We start from the raw sequence: 17,517 nt of genomic DNA, 5'->3' as shown, positions 1-17,517 counted from the left end.
TGCAGTGGCGCGATCTCGGCTCACTGCAACCTCTGCCTCCCGGGTTCAAGCAATTCTCCTGCCTCACCCTCCCAAGTAGCTGAGACTACAGGCACAGGCCAGCACGCCCAGCTAATTTTTGTATTTTTAGTAGAGATAGGGTTTCACCACGTTGGCCAGGATGGTCTCGACATCTTGACCTTATGATCCGTCTGCCTCAGCTTCCCAAAGTGCTGGGATTACAGGTGTGAGCCACCGTGCCCGGCCACCACTTACTTTTAAATTCAATTATTGAGCAACATTTAATTGCTACTATTTTATGTAAAAGGTGCTATTACATACAATAGTGTGTATGTATATAAAAGCTACTATTTAATAGTATGTATGTAAAAGCTACTATGTATGTAATAGTACTATTAGTACTATAGTAGCTTTTACATACATACTATTAAATAGTAGCTTTTATATACATACAGCAATAGTAGTATTGTACTATTGTATGTAATAGTAGCTTTTACATCATGAAAAATAGTTGTTCATTTTCTAATTGGAAAATTATGTCATAATATTGAATATGTTATTTCCAGCTGTATAGCACTACCTATTAGCCCCTCAATCTGGTTGAGAATCACTTCGAGATTCAAGGAATTGAGGACAGCTACTGAGGCTTAACTAAATAGGCATGAAATAAGTTTGAGGGGTCACCTCAACTGAAACCTAACCACCTTGTCTGTGTTTCTGTGGGAAAAATGTGATTTAAATTCCAAAGTAGATGACGCTTATGTGTATACACACAGGCATGCACTCAATGTCTTCAGTTATTTTGCTTATTTTCCTGTGCATGTTGTAATGTTTTCTGTGGCTAGGGACATGTCTTATATTTCTTTTTACATTTTTATAGTTCCTAGCATAATGCTCAACACCAGGTGGATGTTGTAAGAATAGTTGTTGATAACAGTGAAGACATGGAGAAAACAAAACTTACTTAATTCTAAGTGCCACGTCAACATGCAAGTGTTGAGGTCCTATGGCAGGGTTTGTGGAAGCTATGGCAGCATAGACTTTGAGGAACTGTTTTATTTGCCTTGGTGTTTTATAGAATCCTTGACCTTGGCATGATCTGCATTTTATTCTTTTCCATAGTTGCTATTCATGATTTTGGTGCTTTATAAAATAACAGCAAGAACATTGTTTGTCCAACAGTCATGTATTCCTTCCATGAATTTATGACTATGAATAGGAATATTTCCTATTCCTATTCCACTCCAGCGAGGTGCCAGGCTGGAGTGCAGTGGCGCGATCTTGTCTCACTGCAACCTCCATCTCCCAGGTTCAAGCAATTCTCCTGCCTCAGCCGCCCGAGTGGCTGGGACTACAGGTGCACACCACCACGCCCAGCTAATTTTTTTTGTATTTTTAGTAGAGACGGGGTTTGACCATGTTGGCCAGGATGGTGTCGATATGTTGACCTTGTGACCCGCCCGCCTAGGACTCCCAAAGTGCTGGGATTACAGGCGTGAGCCACAGTGCCCAGCCCCCTTTATTGATTTTTGCATATACATTTGCCCATTTCTGTCCTCAGTGAGCCTAATAGAAGGGAGTACCCATCTTTCTTCATTTAGCTTAAGCATGGCTACTTACTGGCTTTCTTGCCTCTAGTTCCCAACCTTTGAGGTACCAAAAGCCTACAACTTTGCCTGAGATACCCTTCCATTTACATTTCCAGATTATTCCTTTAATGTCAACAACTGTAGAATAGGGGGCATTAGAATGGTCCTTGTCAGTCTTCATTTTAAGATGAGGAAACTGACACTCTAAAATGACTTACCCGATACGATGCAGCTTCTTATTGAGCCAGGACTGAAAACTCAGTTTCTTGGCTCCTAGTTTGGTGCTCTTCCCCCTGCTTTCCTGTGGATCTCTGAGACTGTTGAATCAATCTATGAGAGATTCCTTTTATCTTGCCTGAAATGGTACATGTCTAGCACTCTCCCAAATTTTTATCTCATTTAAATATTAGTCTTTCCTCTCTTAAAATGTACATATTTTTAAATGATTATGTGAGAAAAATAATTTAGTTTTCCTTTAAATAGCTTTTTATTTTATTCTATTAATCTTATTAATCTTTTTTATTTTATTCTTTTTTTTTTTTTTTTTTTTNTTTTTTGGAGACAAGGTCTTGTTCTGTTACCCAGGCTGGAGTGCAGTGGTGTGATCATAGCGGACTGCAGGGCTCAGGGCTCAGGTGATCCTCCTGCCTCAGCCTCCCAAGTAGCTGGGACTACAGGCGTGTGCCAGTATGCCCAACTAATTAATTAATTAATTAATTTTTTTTTTTTTTTCTGTAAAGACAGGGTTTCAGTATGCTGCTTAGGCTTGTCTTGAACTCTTGAGCCTAAGCCATCCTCTCACCTCAGCCTTCTAAAGTGCTGGGATTACAGGCATGAGCCACCCTGCTTGGCTGCTATTTTATTATATATTTAGCTGAGAAGGCTTGAAATGTCTTAATTTCTGCGTGTCAGTTTTCCCTCTATAAAATGGGGATGATGATAATACTTATCTTGCAGATTTTGTTAAGATTAAAGAGTATATAAAGTGTCTGGTACACTCACTTTGCATTTAAATTAAATATTGCTCAATAATTGTTGCCATTAATATTATCATTATTATTCTGTGTTCATGTGTATGTGTTCTTTGTTTGCAATGATATTTAATGATATTCAGTCAAATGCTGGTGGGCACACTCCTTTCTAGGGAGTATCAATCAGAAACACCTGTGGTAGTGGTATCGGGGAGAGAGGAGGGCAGCTATAATTCTTAAAATATTTAGGATTTTAATTTTATATACATGGAAAATTTAAAAAAATATTTTCACAATTGAAATTATATGCAGTAAGATTCATCACAATCTACTTGGCTATTGATGATATACAAAAGATTTATTCGAAGGCATACTACCTTATGGGGTAGGTGGGTGGGTGCACATGTGCTTGCATACACATGTTTACACATTTCTCTGAAGAGTGTATGGCTTTAAAATGGTTGAGAAACACTGTCACTGTGTTTAAAATTTCAATATTTTTTGGTGTATCCCTAAAGGGTGTCAACAGCAGGGCTATGATAGAGGTGGGGTTGGGGAATCTGAACTGCAAGTGATACAAAGTGGCTGGTGAGTTAAGTATATGTAGGTAAGGGTGTGTGACAAAGCCTGGGGTTAAGTCAAAAAACTTTCTTATAGATATCTCTAAACATAATTGCTTAACTATTTGTTATTTAATTAAAATAAAACTTACTGTAAAATAAAATACAGATATAGAAAACCACATCACAAAAATATGTAGCTTAATGAGTTATAAGGTGTCATATGTACCAGGTCAGTATCTATAAGCCTGCTAGCCATCCCAGAAACACTTCCATGTGGTCTTGGCCCTCTCCTTCCTTCCAAAAATAATCACTTTCTTGTGGTTTCTTCTTAGTTTTATCTCTTAAATGTGAATGTTGCCCTTTTTAAAAACTTGATATTCTTTTAAGACTTCACATTACAGTTGCCTTTGACCTGTGTAATTACCCACAGCCTAGGAATTGTACATTCTTAGAGCAGTTTGGCATTTTCTTCTGTCTTCTGCATTTCTTGCAAATTGGTACAGGATGGGAAGCTTCATCAGGCTGAGATTACATCCTTTGGCAGGACTATAGGTGGTGCAGTGTTTTTTTATGAGGAAGTTCGTAATGTCTGCTTTTTGTCTTTTTATTATCAGCCAGTGATGCTCAATGTCTGGATCCATGAATTCATTAGTGTTTGTAAAATATTAGAATTAATATTCCAATTCTACTATTTTGTTTTCACTTACTAAGTTAGAACCATTTTATGAGATGTATTCCCTCATCTATTTTTTGTTTCCTCAGTAGTAAAGTTCAAATAGGAAAGGCAAGATAAATCCTTAGGTTTACTTAGTTTTCAAGAAAATAGGTTTAGATGGTGACTAGTTTATTATTATTATGAAATCATAGACTTAAATATTTTTATTTAAATGGGTTTCAGTGTGTTGTAGTTCTTGTTTGTATATATTTAAATTATCTTTTTAGCCAATGGGAACCTGTGTCCTTTGAAAGCTTCCTTGCTATCTTGTATGACAAGATGTTTCAGGCTCATTTTTATATTTTCACTTTAGAACTGGAATTAGCTATTTCTCTAAGAAAACTTCCTTTTTAAAACTTTTTTAAAAACAGGAAATAGTATTTCAAGACCCCAATCTAGGCACTAGAGATATTCATTGCTTCTCAGTTTGTCATTACTTTTAAGCCTTTTCAGTGGACAGAGCTAGGAAAATATATGAACAAATACAAAATACTGAATTGTCATTTCACATTGATACTTCCTATTCAGTTTCAAAGATCAGTTTGTATTTGGGGGTTCTTAATTTCTTCTGTATTACATCTGTGTCTTTTTTTCATAACTGAAAATACAGAATTAGTATATCCACAGTTACTCATTTGCTTTAATTCTACATTTCACAGATAGTAGTCTAGGAGTAATGATGCTAATACCACTACAACCACTTTTAGATGAGATTGGGTATGTTCAGGGTGGTATGGCCATAGACAACAACCATTTTTAATTATTGAAAACTGTTTAAAAATATTTTTTATTTTTTGCATATACTATTTGCATTCTCCCTGATTGTTTTTCATGGTTGTCCTATATGTTGTCAGCGGATGTCATCATTACATACTACGCTGTCTCTTCCCCAGTTTTTACTTAGTTTTAATTCTGTTAGTAACCATATATTGAATGCTCACCACTAGTTCTTATAATGATGTTTCTTTAGTCTCAAGTTTTGCCTCTGATAAATTATTTAGGAAAGGCTTAAGGGGATATTCATATTTCATGAATTTTCTTGCTTGTTCATAACATTTTGTCTGTGTTTTCTAGATCTGAAGGTTATGTTTGCCAGAAATAGAATCCTTGGCTCACTTTTTCTTTTCTTGAATATCTTAAATTTGCAGCTCATTTTTTTTTTTCTGGCAAAAACATTGCTGTTGAAAATTCTAATGTTTTATTTTCTTTATCTTACTAGTCGTATAATCTTTTAGCCTAAATCCTAAAGGATTTATTTAGAAGTCCAGTAATTTTACTAGAGTATGTTGTTGGTAATTCTGAGTTGACATTCTAAGGTACATTGTGGGCTCTACAAGATGTAGTTTCAAATCTTTTTTTAAAATTTTTTAAAATTTGAAATAAATATTCTTGAATTATGTTTTTTTCATGTTTGTGCTGTTTCTTTGCTTTGCTTTTCTTCTTCAGGGAATCCTGTTCATATTACTTACCTTCAACATTTATCACTTTCTCACAAATCCTATTTAACTGATAATTTCTTAAATTTTAAAAAATTAAACAAATTATTAGGAATTATTTCAGATCACTACAGAAACTTTACTAAAGAAAATTTGCAAAGATAGTACAGAAGTCTGGTGTATCCTTTGCTTAGTATTCCCTAAGGTTAACATGTTGCATTAACAGTGTACAAAATTAAGAAACCAGCATTAGCACATTACTATTAACTGAGCTCCAGACATTGTTCACATTTCATTAGTTTCTCTATTAATGTCCATTTTCTGCTCCAGGATCCAATCCAGGATATCATGTTGCATTTAGTTTCTTTCTTTTTCTTTTGTTTTTTAAATGTGAAGACAATTGTAGAGTCACATGTAGTTGTAAGAAATAATACAGAGATCTCTTATATACTTTGTTGTTTCCCCCAAGGGTAACATTTTGCAAAACTAATACATGGTATCAAAATTGGGATATTGACATTGATAAATTCCCCAGTTTTACTTGTATATTCATTTGTGTATGTATTATTAAGTTCTGTAGTATTATGTCACCTGTGTGGCTTTCTGTATCCACTGCCACAGTCAAGATATTGAACAATTCCAACACCACAAGGATCCCTTGTGTTGCCTTGTTATGACCACAGCCACTTCCCACCCCAACCCTTCTCTAAACACTGGCAACCACTAATCTTCCCTCCATTTCTAAAATTTTGTCATTTCAAACATGTTATAGAAATATGGAATTGTATAGTATGTAACCTTTTGGGATTGGCTTTGTTTCATTCAATGTAGTTTTCTGGAGATTCATCTAAGTTGTTGGGTATGTCAGTAGTTTGAGAAGTATTCCATGGGATGTATATACCATTTTGTTTAACCATTTCCTTGTATACCAGTTTGTTTAGCCACCTATTAATACAAATAAAGCTGCTATGAATGTTTATGTACAGATTTTTGTGTGAACTTAAGTTGTTATTTCTCTAGGATAAATGCTGAAGAGTGGAATTGAGGCTCATAAGGTAGTTGCATATCTGGTTTTTAGTTCATTTGTTTTTGATTTTTAAAATTATCCTTTGTTTCAACTTTGTTCTTTTTAACAGCATGGTTTGTTATATTTACTTATTTTCCTGTTTCTTCTAGCTTCATCTTCATTTCCAAAATGATATTTTAAAATTTCCAGTCACTTCTTGTTTCCACTTTATGTCTGGGTTTTTCTATTTCTGGTGTTTATTTTTTCACATCTTATGTCATTTTTAATGCCTTTTAGTTCCTTTAGTACATGTAGGTTATTGTAGTTTTGAACTGTTTTTATGAGCATGGCTCTCTGAAATGCTTCCATTTTCTATCAGGATGTTATCATGATCATTTTCTTCTTCTAGTAATGCTGTATCTGAATTGTGATACTTTTCAGTTCCTTTTTTTTTTTTTTTAGACAGGGCGACAGGGTCTCACTCTGTCATCCAGGCTGGAGTTGTAGGGGTGTAATTATGGCTCACTGCAGCCTCCACCTCGGGCTCAATGAATCTTCCTGCCTCAGCCTCCTGAATAGCTGGGCCTACACGCATGTGCCAGCATGCCTGGCTAATTAAAAAAAAAAAAAATTCATAGAGATGGGGTCTTGCTCTATTGCTCAGGCTGGTTTTGAACTGCTAGGCTCAAGTGATCCTCCCACCTCATCCTCCCAAAGTGCTAGGATTACAGGATGAGCCAGCACGCCCAGCCTCAGTAGTTTATTTTTAATGTGAATTTACTGTTGCTGAACTTTTAGAAAGAGATTTATTTTAGATAGCTTTTCTAACTTGATAAGATTTCCTCTTGTGCCGTTTTTAGAGATTGTTCAACTATATGGCAGCTGGATTTCTCAGATTTCCTGGCTTTCTTTCCTTGCCACTTTCACCTGCTCTTTATCTGGACCTTCTCTTTCCTTAGCCACTAAATTTTAATTCTCCTCTCGGTAGAGTCTCCTTAGTGTGGAACCCTATCCTGCAAGACAGCCCCAACTCTTCAGTTTTGAGAATTCATAGAGGTCCAGACTGCCTCAGCCCTTTCAGCCCTTGTGGGCCGCTGACAGGTACCTGTTACTGGAATGGGAAGACCCTTTGAGGTCCTCTTGGTGCTGTGCTCCTCTGGCTTCCCCCAGTTTCCTCCCACTTAAACACCAGTGACACCCAGATCTTGTGACTGTTGGTGGTTTGTTTATATCCACGGTTTTGTTTTTTTTTTTTTTTTTTTTTTTTTTTGAGACGGAGTTTCGCTCTTGTTACCCAGGCTGGAGTGCAATGGCGCGATCTCGGCTCACCGCAACCTCTGCCTCCTGGGTTCAGGCAGTTCTCCTGCCTCAGCCTCCTGAGTCGCTGGGATTACAGGCACGCGCCACCATGCCCAGCTAATTTTTTGTAGTTTTAGTAGAGACGGGGTTTCACCATGTTGACCAGGATGGTCTCGATCTCTTGACCTCGTGATCCACCCGCCTCGGCCTCCCAAAGTGCTGGGATTACAGGCGTGAGCCACCGCGCCCGGCATATATCCATGTTTATTCTGGGGTTTATAGGAAACTTTGTTAAGTAGTTTTTTGGTAAAGGCTGTCAGGGATCTTTTGTGATAAACTTGCTTTGTCTGTTTTTATGTGGGAATAAAGGAAGATACAGAATCAGTGGGGTCCCCCTGCTACTGCCATCTTCCCAGAATTCCATCAGTTGGTTATTTTGTTTCTTTGTTCCCAAAGTAGTCTGAAAAATCTGAAGATAAGGTGATTCTGTTTGATAAGTTAGGTTCTATTATGATTTTCTTTGATTAGTAGAAATCTGTGTGTCTAAGGAACTCTGGTGATGATATTCATTTCCTTCATTAAAAGTTATGGAAGAAAGTAACATCTCTAAATTTGAAAAGAAAGTTTAGAATCTGGTAAGCTTTCTCTTTAGCAGATTGTACTGCTGAATTGTGATTTTTTTTTTTTAACCTGACTATAGCTGTGGGTCTCATACCTTGAATAAATAGTTATATATTGTTCTATGTACTTATGTATGACACTGTGTTGCCCTTCCAGTATTTAGATATGAAGTTATATATGATCCTGGGTTGCCTTCCTAGGGAATGGTTCTCTTTTTCTTTTTCCGTCTCACATATCTTTTCTAAATGATGTGCTGATTAGATTACATAAGACAACCTATTTAAAAAACCAGAAATCTCTCATCACTTCTTAAGAACCATGGCTGCCCTAAACACTATTATTATCCCCAGTAGAAGAAAACCGTAGCAGAGCCTAGTTTCATTTAAGTGTTTATTTGTACAACAGTTTTTATATTTCTTCCTGCTGAGGATTTTAAAAGCCAAATAACATTTTATCACAAAAAGTTAAATTAGGCATAATCATGTAAACTAATGCTATGCACAGTCCAATTCTGTGTTGATTTTTCCTATTAAAGCATTAATGTGGTTCTCACTTTCATGGACTTTCTGGACTAGCAGGTGACACTGATCTGAATATGTAGCCTACACAGTGGTTATAAAAGTGAATTGATTTTAGAATAACTTTAGATTTACACACAACTTGGGAGGATTATGTTTAACTTTTAAAGAAAAGTTTAACTTAAAAGTTAAAAATGTATGTTTAATATTTAAAGAAACTGTCAAACAGTTTCACAAAGTAGCTGTACCATTTTGTATTCTAATCTGCATGCACTGAAAGTTCCTTTTGCTCTATATCCTTGCCAGCATTGAAAAGTATGTATTTTAGCAATTCTAATAGGTAGGTAGTGGTATTTCATTTTGCTTTTAATGAGTATTTTCCTAATGCCAGATTAACTTAATCTTTTCGTATATTTATTTACCATCCATATATCTTCTTTGGTGAAGTGTCTATTCACAGCATTTGCACATTTCTTTATCAGGTGTTTTACTTTATTGATGTTGAGTTTTAAGATTTTTTACTGTTTTATATTCTGGATACAAGTTATTTACCGGATATGCTATTTGCAAATATTTTCTTCTAATCTATAATTTGTCTTTTTTTTTTGAGACAGTCTTGCTCTGTTGCCCAGGCTGGAGTGCAGTGGCATGACCTCTGCTCACTGCAATCTCTGCCTCCCAGGTTCAAGAGATTCTTGTGCCTCAGCCTCTTGAGTAGCTGGGTCTATAGGTATGTGCCACCACACCTAGCTAATTTTTGTATTTTTAGTAGAGGTGGGGTTTTGCCATGTTGCCCAGGCTGGTCTTGAACTCCTGGCCTCAACTGATCTGCTCGCCTCAGCCTCCCAAAGTGCTGGGATTACAAGTGTGAGCCACCACGCCTGGTTTCAATGACTTTTCATTTTCTTAACATTGTCTTCACAGAGCAAAAGTTTTATGTGGTGATAAATTTTTAATCAATATTTTTAATAATGTATTGTGATTTTTTGGTGTCTAAAAGCTCATTGCCAAATTCAGCGTCACAAAAATTTTCTGTGTTTATTTGTAAACGCTTTGTAATTTAAGTTTAGGTCTCTGATCCATTTTGAGATGTGATTTGTATAAGGTACAAGTTGTATGTCAAGGTTCACGCTTTTGCAGATGTCCAGTTGTTCCATAAACATTTGTTGAAAACATTGTCCTTTCTCAACTTTATTGCATTTGTACCTTTGTCAAAAATCAGTTGACTCAATTTGTGTGTGTCATTTCTAGGCTCTCCATTTTGTTCCACTGATGTGTGTGTCTATACTTTCACCAGTGCTGCACTGTCTTGTAATTGTAGTAGTAAATTCCACATTCCTTGCCTTTTCATATATTTTAGAGTCAGCTTGTTGATGTTTACTGAAAGCTTGCTGGGATTAAGATTGAAATTGCACTACTTTTATAGATCAAAATAGGGAGAATTGATACTTCAACATTATAGAGTTCAAATGCATGTATATAGTTTATTTCTACATTTATTTAGATTTTTGATTTCTTCCTCAGTTTTTCAGTGGTTTTCAGCATTCAGCAAATTCTGCACATATTTTGTTAGCTGTCTACCCAAGTCCTGCTCTTTTTTTTTTCAGTGCTGTTTTGTAAATGTTATACTTACTAGTTTACTAGTTTTAAATTCCTCTTGTTCATTGTAATGGGAATGCCGTTGACTTTTTTTTTTTTTTGAGAGGGAGTTTCGCCTTACCCAGGCTGGAGTGCAATGGCGCGATCTGGCTCACCGCAACCTCCGCCTCCTGGGTTCAGGCAATTTTCCTCCCTCAGCCTCCTTAGTAGCTGGGATTACAGGCACGCGCCAGCATGCCCAGCTGATTTTTTGTATTTTTGGTAGAAACGGGGTTTCACCATGTTGACCGGATGGTCTTGATGTCTTGACCTCGTGATCCACCCGCCTCGGCCTCCCAAAGTGCTGGGATTACAGGCTTGAGCCACCGCGCCCGGCCCCGCAGTTGACTTTTATATAGTGACTTCGTATCCTGCAACCTTGCTAAATTCACTTACTCTAGGAGTTGTTTTTTAAGGAAAGTCTGCGTGGGCAATCATTTTGCTGGTTGAGACAGTTTTATTTCTTCCTTTCCAGTTCCTATGTCTTTTATTTTTCTTACTTGTTGCACTGGCTGGACTTCCAGTATAGTGTTAGAAGTAGTAAGAGACAATATCTTTGCTTTGTTAATGATATGGTGAGAATATTCAGTTTCTCACCATTAATTATGATGTTGGCTATAAGTTTTTTAAAGATGCCATTTATTAGGTTAAGGAAATTTACTTCTAAGTTTGCTGAGAATGAATTCTCATTGTGAATTCATAATCATGAATAGATATTGAAATGTGTTAAACGCGTTTTCGGAATCTGTTGACATTATATAGTTTTCCTTATTCAGCCTATTAATATGGTGAATTACATTGATTTTCATATTTTGAATTAGCTGTACATTTCTGGAACCCCACTTGGTTGTGATGTATCTTTTTATATATTACTGGATTTAATTAGCTAATATTTTGTAGAGCATTTTGAATATTTTGTTGACTGTGACCATGAGGAACATTGGTCCATAGTTTTCTTGTAATATCTTTGTCTGCTTTTAGTATTAGGGGAATGCTGGTGTGATAAAATAAGTTAGAAGGTGTTCCCTCCTTTTTTATCTTACGGCATAGATTTTATAAAATCTGTGTTATTCCTTAAATGTTTGTTGGTACTTGCCAATGAAGCCACCTTGATCTAGAGTTTTCTTTCTTAGAAGGTTTTAAATGTATGAATTCAATTTCATACTTATATGTGTATCTATGTATGTGTGTGTACACATACATGTATCCACACACATCTACTCATATATATTCAGGTTCTCTTTTCTTCTTGAGTTTTGGTAGCTTGTATCTTTCAGAGAACTGACCCATTTTATCTACATTGATGAACTTAGAAATATAGGGCTATTTATAGTATTTATTTTTTAATGTATGTTAGATCACTAATGATGTTTCCTCTTTCATTTGTGATGCCAGTAATTTGTGTCTTCTGTACTTATTTATTTATTTTTTGGTCAGCCTGACTAGAGCTTTATCAATTTTATTGATCTTTTCAGATAATCAGCTTTTGGTTTTACTTCTATTCTCTATTTTTCAATTTTTATTAATTTCTACTCTGATTTTTATTTTTCTTTTCCTGCTTATACTGGTTTTAATTTGTTCTTCTTTTTCTAATTGTCTACAGAAGAAGCATAGGTTACTAATTTCTGTCCTTTTTAAATATATGCATTTAATGCTGTACAATTTTGAACAATGTTTATATTTAAATTTTAGCAAAGCCATGTGGTTTATCAAGAAATCTTTCTGAAAGAATGGTGTTCATGGGGCACATAAAAAGAAAAACATTGCAGAATCATGGAGTTTATTTGAACAAGTGGGAGAGAATAACAGTCTGGCAGAGGAAGAAAAAATAAGAAATTCATGTTTGGGCATGTGCCTATAGTCTCAGCTACTCAGAAGGCTGAGGTGGGAGGATCCCTTGAGCCTAGGAAGCAGAGGTTGCAATGAGCTGAGGCTGTACTCCAGCCTGCATGATAGAGGAAGACCCTGTCTCAAAAAAAAAAGAAAAAAAAAGAAAAAGGAAAATGAAATTCATGTTTGTAAGTGAAACTACTGTGAAAGAAGGGCATTAAAGATAAAAATCACATTTAAGGTTTATTTAACAATTATGTATTTGTATTTAACACTGTATTAATGTTTAGCAATTAGGTACCTGTATTTTATTTTAGAAATGATGTTAGTGATGGTGATAACCTCTGTATAATTGCCACTGAAAAGAACAGTGTGTGAGTACACTATAAATACTCAAATGCCTTTTTGAAGATATCCTTGTGCTGCAGACTGTGTCAAATACAAATTACCTGTACGGTTTTCTTTTTTCGTTCATGGATGATATGGTTACCAACACAGGAGAAGCCTATGTTCATTTTGCTGATTCTTAGTTTTTTTTTCCCCCTTCTTTTCCTACAGAAATGCTGAGCCGATTATCAGGATTAGCAAATGTTGTTTTGCATGAATTATCAGGAGATGACACTGATCAGAATATGAGGGCTCCCTTAGACCCTGTAAGTAGCTCTGTTCTGATTTAAACTGGTGAGACACATGTTCTGTGTTCTTCTAAGGAAAATAATTTAAGATAGAAGGGTGTGAGAAGGCTTCCTGGTGCTAGATGAAGCGAGGATTAATAAAAATATTGAAATTTTATAAATGATCCTTCTCTTCTAAGTTTTTAGCTTAAAGGCCACAGTGGTGGGAAACAAGTCCTGGATACAATTTGAAAGGGTTTCTCATTTGTCTCCCTAGGCCTTGTTTAGTGCCAAATTTTTTAAAGTCCTTTCTTCTCATCCTTGGCTATTCCTGTTCCACAGGAAAGGTCTAAGTGACAAATGGGGGAACTAGAACAACTTTTGGGTTTCAAAATATCTGTTTGCTTTTATAATTTCATTTACCACCTCTCTCTCTTTTTTTTTTTTTTTTTTTTTTTTGAGACGGAGTTTCACTCATGTTGCCCAGGCTGGAGTGCAATGGCGCGATCTTGACTCACCGCAACCTCCGCTTCCTGGGTTCAGGCAATTCTCCTGTCTCAGCCTCCTGAGTAGCAGGGATTACAGGCACGCGCCACCATGCCCAGCTAATTTTTTGTATTTTTAGTAGAGACGGGGTTTCAACATGTTGACCAGGATGGTTTCGATCTCTTGACCTCGTGATCCACCCGCCTCGGCCTCCAAAAGTGCTGGGATTACAGGCTTGAGCCACCGCGCCCGGCCCCACCTCTCTTACAGTTTGTATTGTATTTTCTTTTTAAGATGACACAGATTGGCAGTATGTATTATATTTTCTGAAGGCCACATAAGGAATTTAAAAAAGTCCTTAGTTTTCTGAAAAGACAAGAAGTAATGCTTAGTGGTTAAGAGAGTTTTATTTAACTACTCCCTTCATTTTAAATTTTGGCCTTTACCTTTACTGGTTTATGATCTTTGCTTCCCTTTATTTTTCTCTTTGGTAAAATTAGGATAATAATACCTTAAATGAAATAATGTTTGCAAAATGCTTACCATTTATAAAACACTTAATACATTGTAATGGCTATGATAATGATTATTATTGGGTCAGAGTTAGATTCTTAATTTAACAAGAATATGAATTGGGTAAAACATAAGAAGTTGGAATGAAGAAACTCCTGTTGGGAAGCTAATAACTTTCCTGGTGCATTGGCAACTTCTTGTCTAAATATTAGGAATTACACCAAGAATCTGACATGGAATTTAATAATACTACACAAGAAGATGTTCAGGAGCGCCTGGCTTATGCAGAGCAATTGGTGGTGGAGCTAAAAGATATTATTAAACAGAAGGATGTTCAACTGCAGCAGAAAGATGAAGCTCTACAGGTACTATTGTTTTTATCCTTTCTTGTGGAGTGTTTGATAAAGGATAGATGATACACTACTCGCTTGTTTTTGTCTTCACTCAGATTATTAGAGAATCTGATTATTTCCCTACTACTGTATCCTTATGCCTAGAAAATAACTTTTGGGCTGGGCATGGTAGTGCACACCTGTAATCTCAGCATTTGGGGAAGCTGAGATGGGAGGATTGCTTGAGGCCAGGAGTTTGAGATCAGCCCGGGCAACATAGTGAGACCCTGCCTCCACAAAAAAATAATTTAAAAAAATTAGCTGGGCATGGTGGCGGGCACCTATAGTCCCAGTTATTCTGGAGGCTGAGATAGGAGGATCACTTGAGCCCAGGAGTTTGAGGCTAAAGTAAGTTGTGATTGTGCCACCGCACTCCAGCCCTGGTGACAAAGAGACCCTGTCTCTAAAAGTAATAATAACAAAAATAACTTTTGGTATGTGGTAGATAAGAGGTGAATAAACATTTATATATTTACCATCATTGTTCTTGGGCAGGAAGAAAGAAAAGCTGCTGATAACAAAATTAAAAAGCTAAAACTTCATGCCAAAGCCAAATTAACTTCTTTGAATAAACACATAGAAGAAATGAAGGCACAAGGAGGGACTGTTCTGCCTACAGAACCTCAGTCAGAGGAGCAACTTTCCAAGGTATGGTAACTGGCTATAGTATATATTTCCTAAGTTGAAAAAACCTACCAACAGAGCAGATTTTCACCAACCACAAACATTTAGGATGCTAAAATGATACAACACTAAATCATATTTTTTTATTTTGTTTTGTTTTTTCTTATTAAGCTTATAGTTCAGCTGGATTGTAGGCCATACACAGGAAGAATGAAAGACCTACAGAAAATATGGACATGAAATGCCAGTTGTGACTAGACTTTCAGGGAATCAAAAAAGGCTAACAGGAAGAAATAAGTACTGAAGTGAGGCATTTAAAGAGGAGAGAAACATACCTTTTGGAGGAGTTTCATCATTGATTAGAAGATTAAATTAGATTATCTCTGAGGTTTTTTCCAGCTCTGATATTTTTAAATTCACTGACTTAACACAGAATATTCTATGTCCTCACATAGTTACATAGTGGTAGATTAATGCTTCACGCATGTGGGCTGAATTACCTTGGAGTCTCTAAAAGGGAGACTCTCTAGGTTTACTATAGCAACCAACAAAACAGTTTAAGGTTGGAGATAAAGGGGAGGAGTAAGGAAAGTACTGTCCTGTGAGGAATATTGTCCCAATGCTCATATTTTCATTATCTTTCCTCTGTGGTTAAACTCCACATACTCACATTCAGTCAGCTATTTAGAGAATAAGAAACTTCAGTTTTCTGGATAATTTGGTACAGATTATCTGGAGGCAGGCATATTACATGCATACTGTAGTTACAGAGTGAATCTAGACTTCACCCTGTGTAAGAAATCTTTTTATCCTTAGTTTTTGGGAAATGAGATTTTAATCAATTTTCTAGGCACAACCCTTGGGGTCGCTAGTTAGTGACCCAGTTCCTGTTTCGTCTTTCCTCTCAGGGGCTAATGCTCAGAGGACATTACTTTTTTTGAATTAATAACCTTATTTAACTTCTCAAAGCTTATTTTAAAAGCTTCTTTCAATCTTTGCAAATTATTTCATCTTGATCCTTCTTTTCCTTTCAGTTTTTCCTCTATCAGTTCTGCTCCCCTGACTGTGGTAGCACCAACCTCTCTCCTCATATTGCTTTGCTCCCTCCAGCTTCTCCTCAGCTATGATGTCAGATTTTTAAATAATCCATTTTATACTCTGTTTTTTAATTTTTTAGCTCTGAGACCTTAAACAAATCAGTGCCTTAGAGCTCATTTTTTTCCCTCTGTTAAAGAAATGATTTCTAAGTTTCAGCAATCAGTTATAGCAACCCTTTAACTATTACATACTTAATACAGAGATAGGTATTCTGTAGAAAATAGTTGCAGAAAGGACAGCAGTCTTCAGGTGCTTGACTGACTATTATGTGAAAATAAAAAAGTATTCTTTGTAGTTCCAGTAAGCAGAAATAGCTTTGTTTGGGGGGTTAGGGGGGAGTAAATTTAATAGAGAGGCAGAATCTCAGTCTAAGGGAGAGTTTCTGGAAAAAATAGATTATTGAAAAATTTGAATTTCCCTTCACTGGCTCTTTTCTGATGTTTTGCTTCTCATTTAACAACAGCTATAGTTTCCTGAACTCTCTCCTTGATTTTTCAAGGCAACAAGACTGTGAGTTTTCTGTTAAGGTTTAGTCCTGCATGGCACTGACTGGTTTTGCCCTCAGCATAAAAGCTGTCAATATGGTAAACTCAGTGCCATTTCTTCCAATTATCACATCCCCTCCAATATCTTCTTGCTTTTGTTGTTCTCCAGTATTTTCAGATAGCTGTTATCTATATTGTCCACAGTTTGGGGTTCACATGCTTGGTGTGAGGAAAAAAAAAAAAGAAAAAAAAATATATAATATAATATATAATATATTTCACAGTTTATAGCTATTATGTGAGGGAGGGTAAGTCTAACAGGAACTACTCAGCCATACGAAAACTGGAAAACCCTAAGATTTCATGTCTGTTAGGTCAGCTGTTTTTTTCTTGCTCCCATCAGTTTAATAAAATTATAACTAAATGGTTGTAAATGAAAAATTAGAAGAAAATATTAAATATATATTAATTGTAATTCTTTTAAATAATGACTTTATCTCCTGCATTTTCAGCATGACAAGAGTTCTACAGAGGAAGAGATGGAAGTAGAAAAGATAAAACACAAACTCAAGGAGAAGGAAGAACTAATTAGCACTTTGCAAGCACAGCTTAATCAGGCACAGGCAGAACTAGCTGCACAGGTAGGGATGGAAGTTACTTCATAATCATTAGCTTAACGAATCACTAAAACCAATGGATTATTATATGACAAATACATTTTTCTAGATGCCTAATGGGCAATTATCTATGTATCTATCAGTCTCCTTCTTTTCTTCTTCTTGTCTGGTAATTTTATTAGCATATGCATTGGTGTTTATCATTTTTAGTTGTTATTTGTAGATACCCAATATGCTCTTTCAATATATTGTTTCATGTATTTTAACTTTTTTTGTTTGTTGTTTTATTTCACTTTATGGATTCTATTTTTTTGTTTACTTTTGTGTTTTTTCTGGTTTAATCTTCTATTCTGCAATGATTTTTTCTTTTTTATTGAATTTTTCATGAGTTCTGTCACCTCATTTCTGATTTTTCTAAATCTATGTTTTTCTCTCATGTCTATATTTTTTTTCCTCTCTTTTCTTTTCTTTTCTTTTTCTTTCTTTTTTTTTTTTTTTTTTT

At 35.8% G+C, this 17,517-nt stretch overlaps 1 protein-coding gene across 10 annotated transcripts in view; it reads left to right on the top strand.

The window, feature by feature from the left end:
• Positions 1-17,517, top strand: part of GOLGB1 (golgin B1) — an 85,029-nt gene that overhangs the window by 3,542 nt on the left and 63,970 nt on the right. For 8 of the 10 annotated variants that reach the window (XM_017508147.2, XM_017508144.2, XM_017508151.2 and 5 more), the window contains exons 2-5: positions 12,745-12,839; positions 14,012-14,164; positions 14,687-14,839; positions 16,911-17,039. In XM_017508147.2, the coding sequence (XP_017363636.1) occupies positions 12,747-12,839; positions 14,012-14,164; positions 14,687-14,839; positions 16,911-17,039 (528 nt within the window). In that variant the 5' untranslated portion in view covers positions 12,745-12,746. Of the gene's footprint in view, positions 1-12,744; positions 12,868-14,011; positions 14,165-14,686; positions 14,840-16,910; positions 17,040-17,517 lie in introns of all 10 variants that reach the window. The other 2 variants (XM_017508148.2, XM_017508150.2) reach the window with 2 other exon arrangements.

The sequence above is a fragment of the Cebus imitator genome, unplaced genomic scaffold, assembly GCF_001604975.1.
Source record: "Cebus imitator isolate Cc_AM_T3 unplaced genomic scaffold, Cebus_imitator-1.0 Scaffold387, whole genome shotgun sequence".
NCBI lineage: Eukaryota > Metazoa > Chordata > Mammalia > Primates > Cebidae > Cebus > Cebus imitator.
The sequence above is the reverse complement of the archived record's forward strand: the minus strand, read 5'-3'. Positions and strand labels throughout refer to the sequence as shown.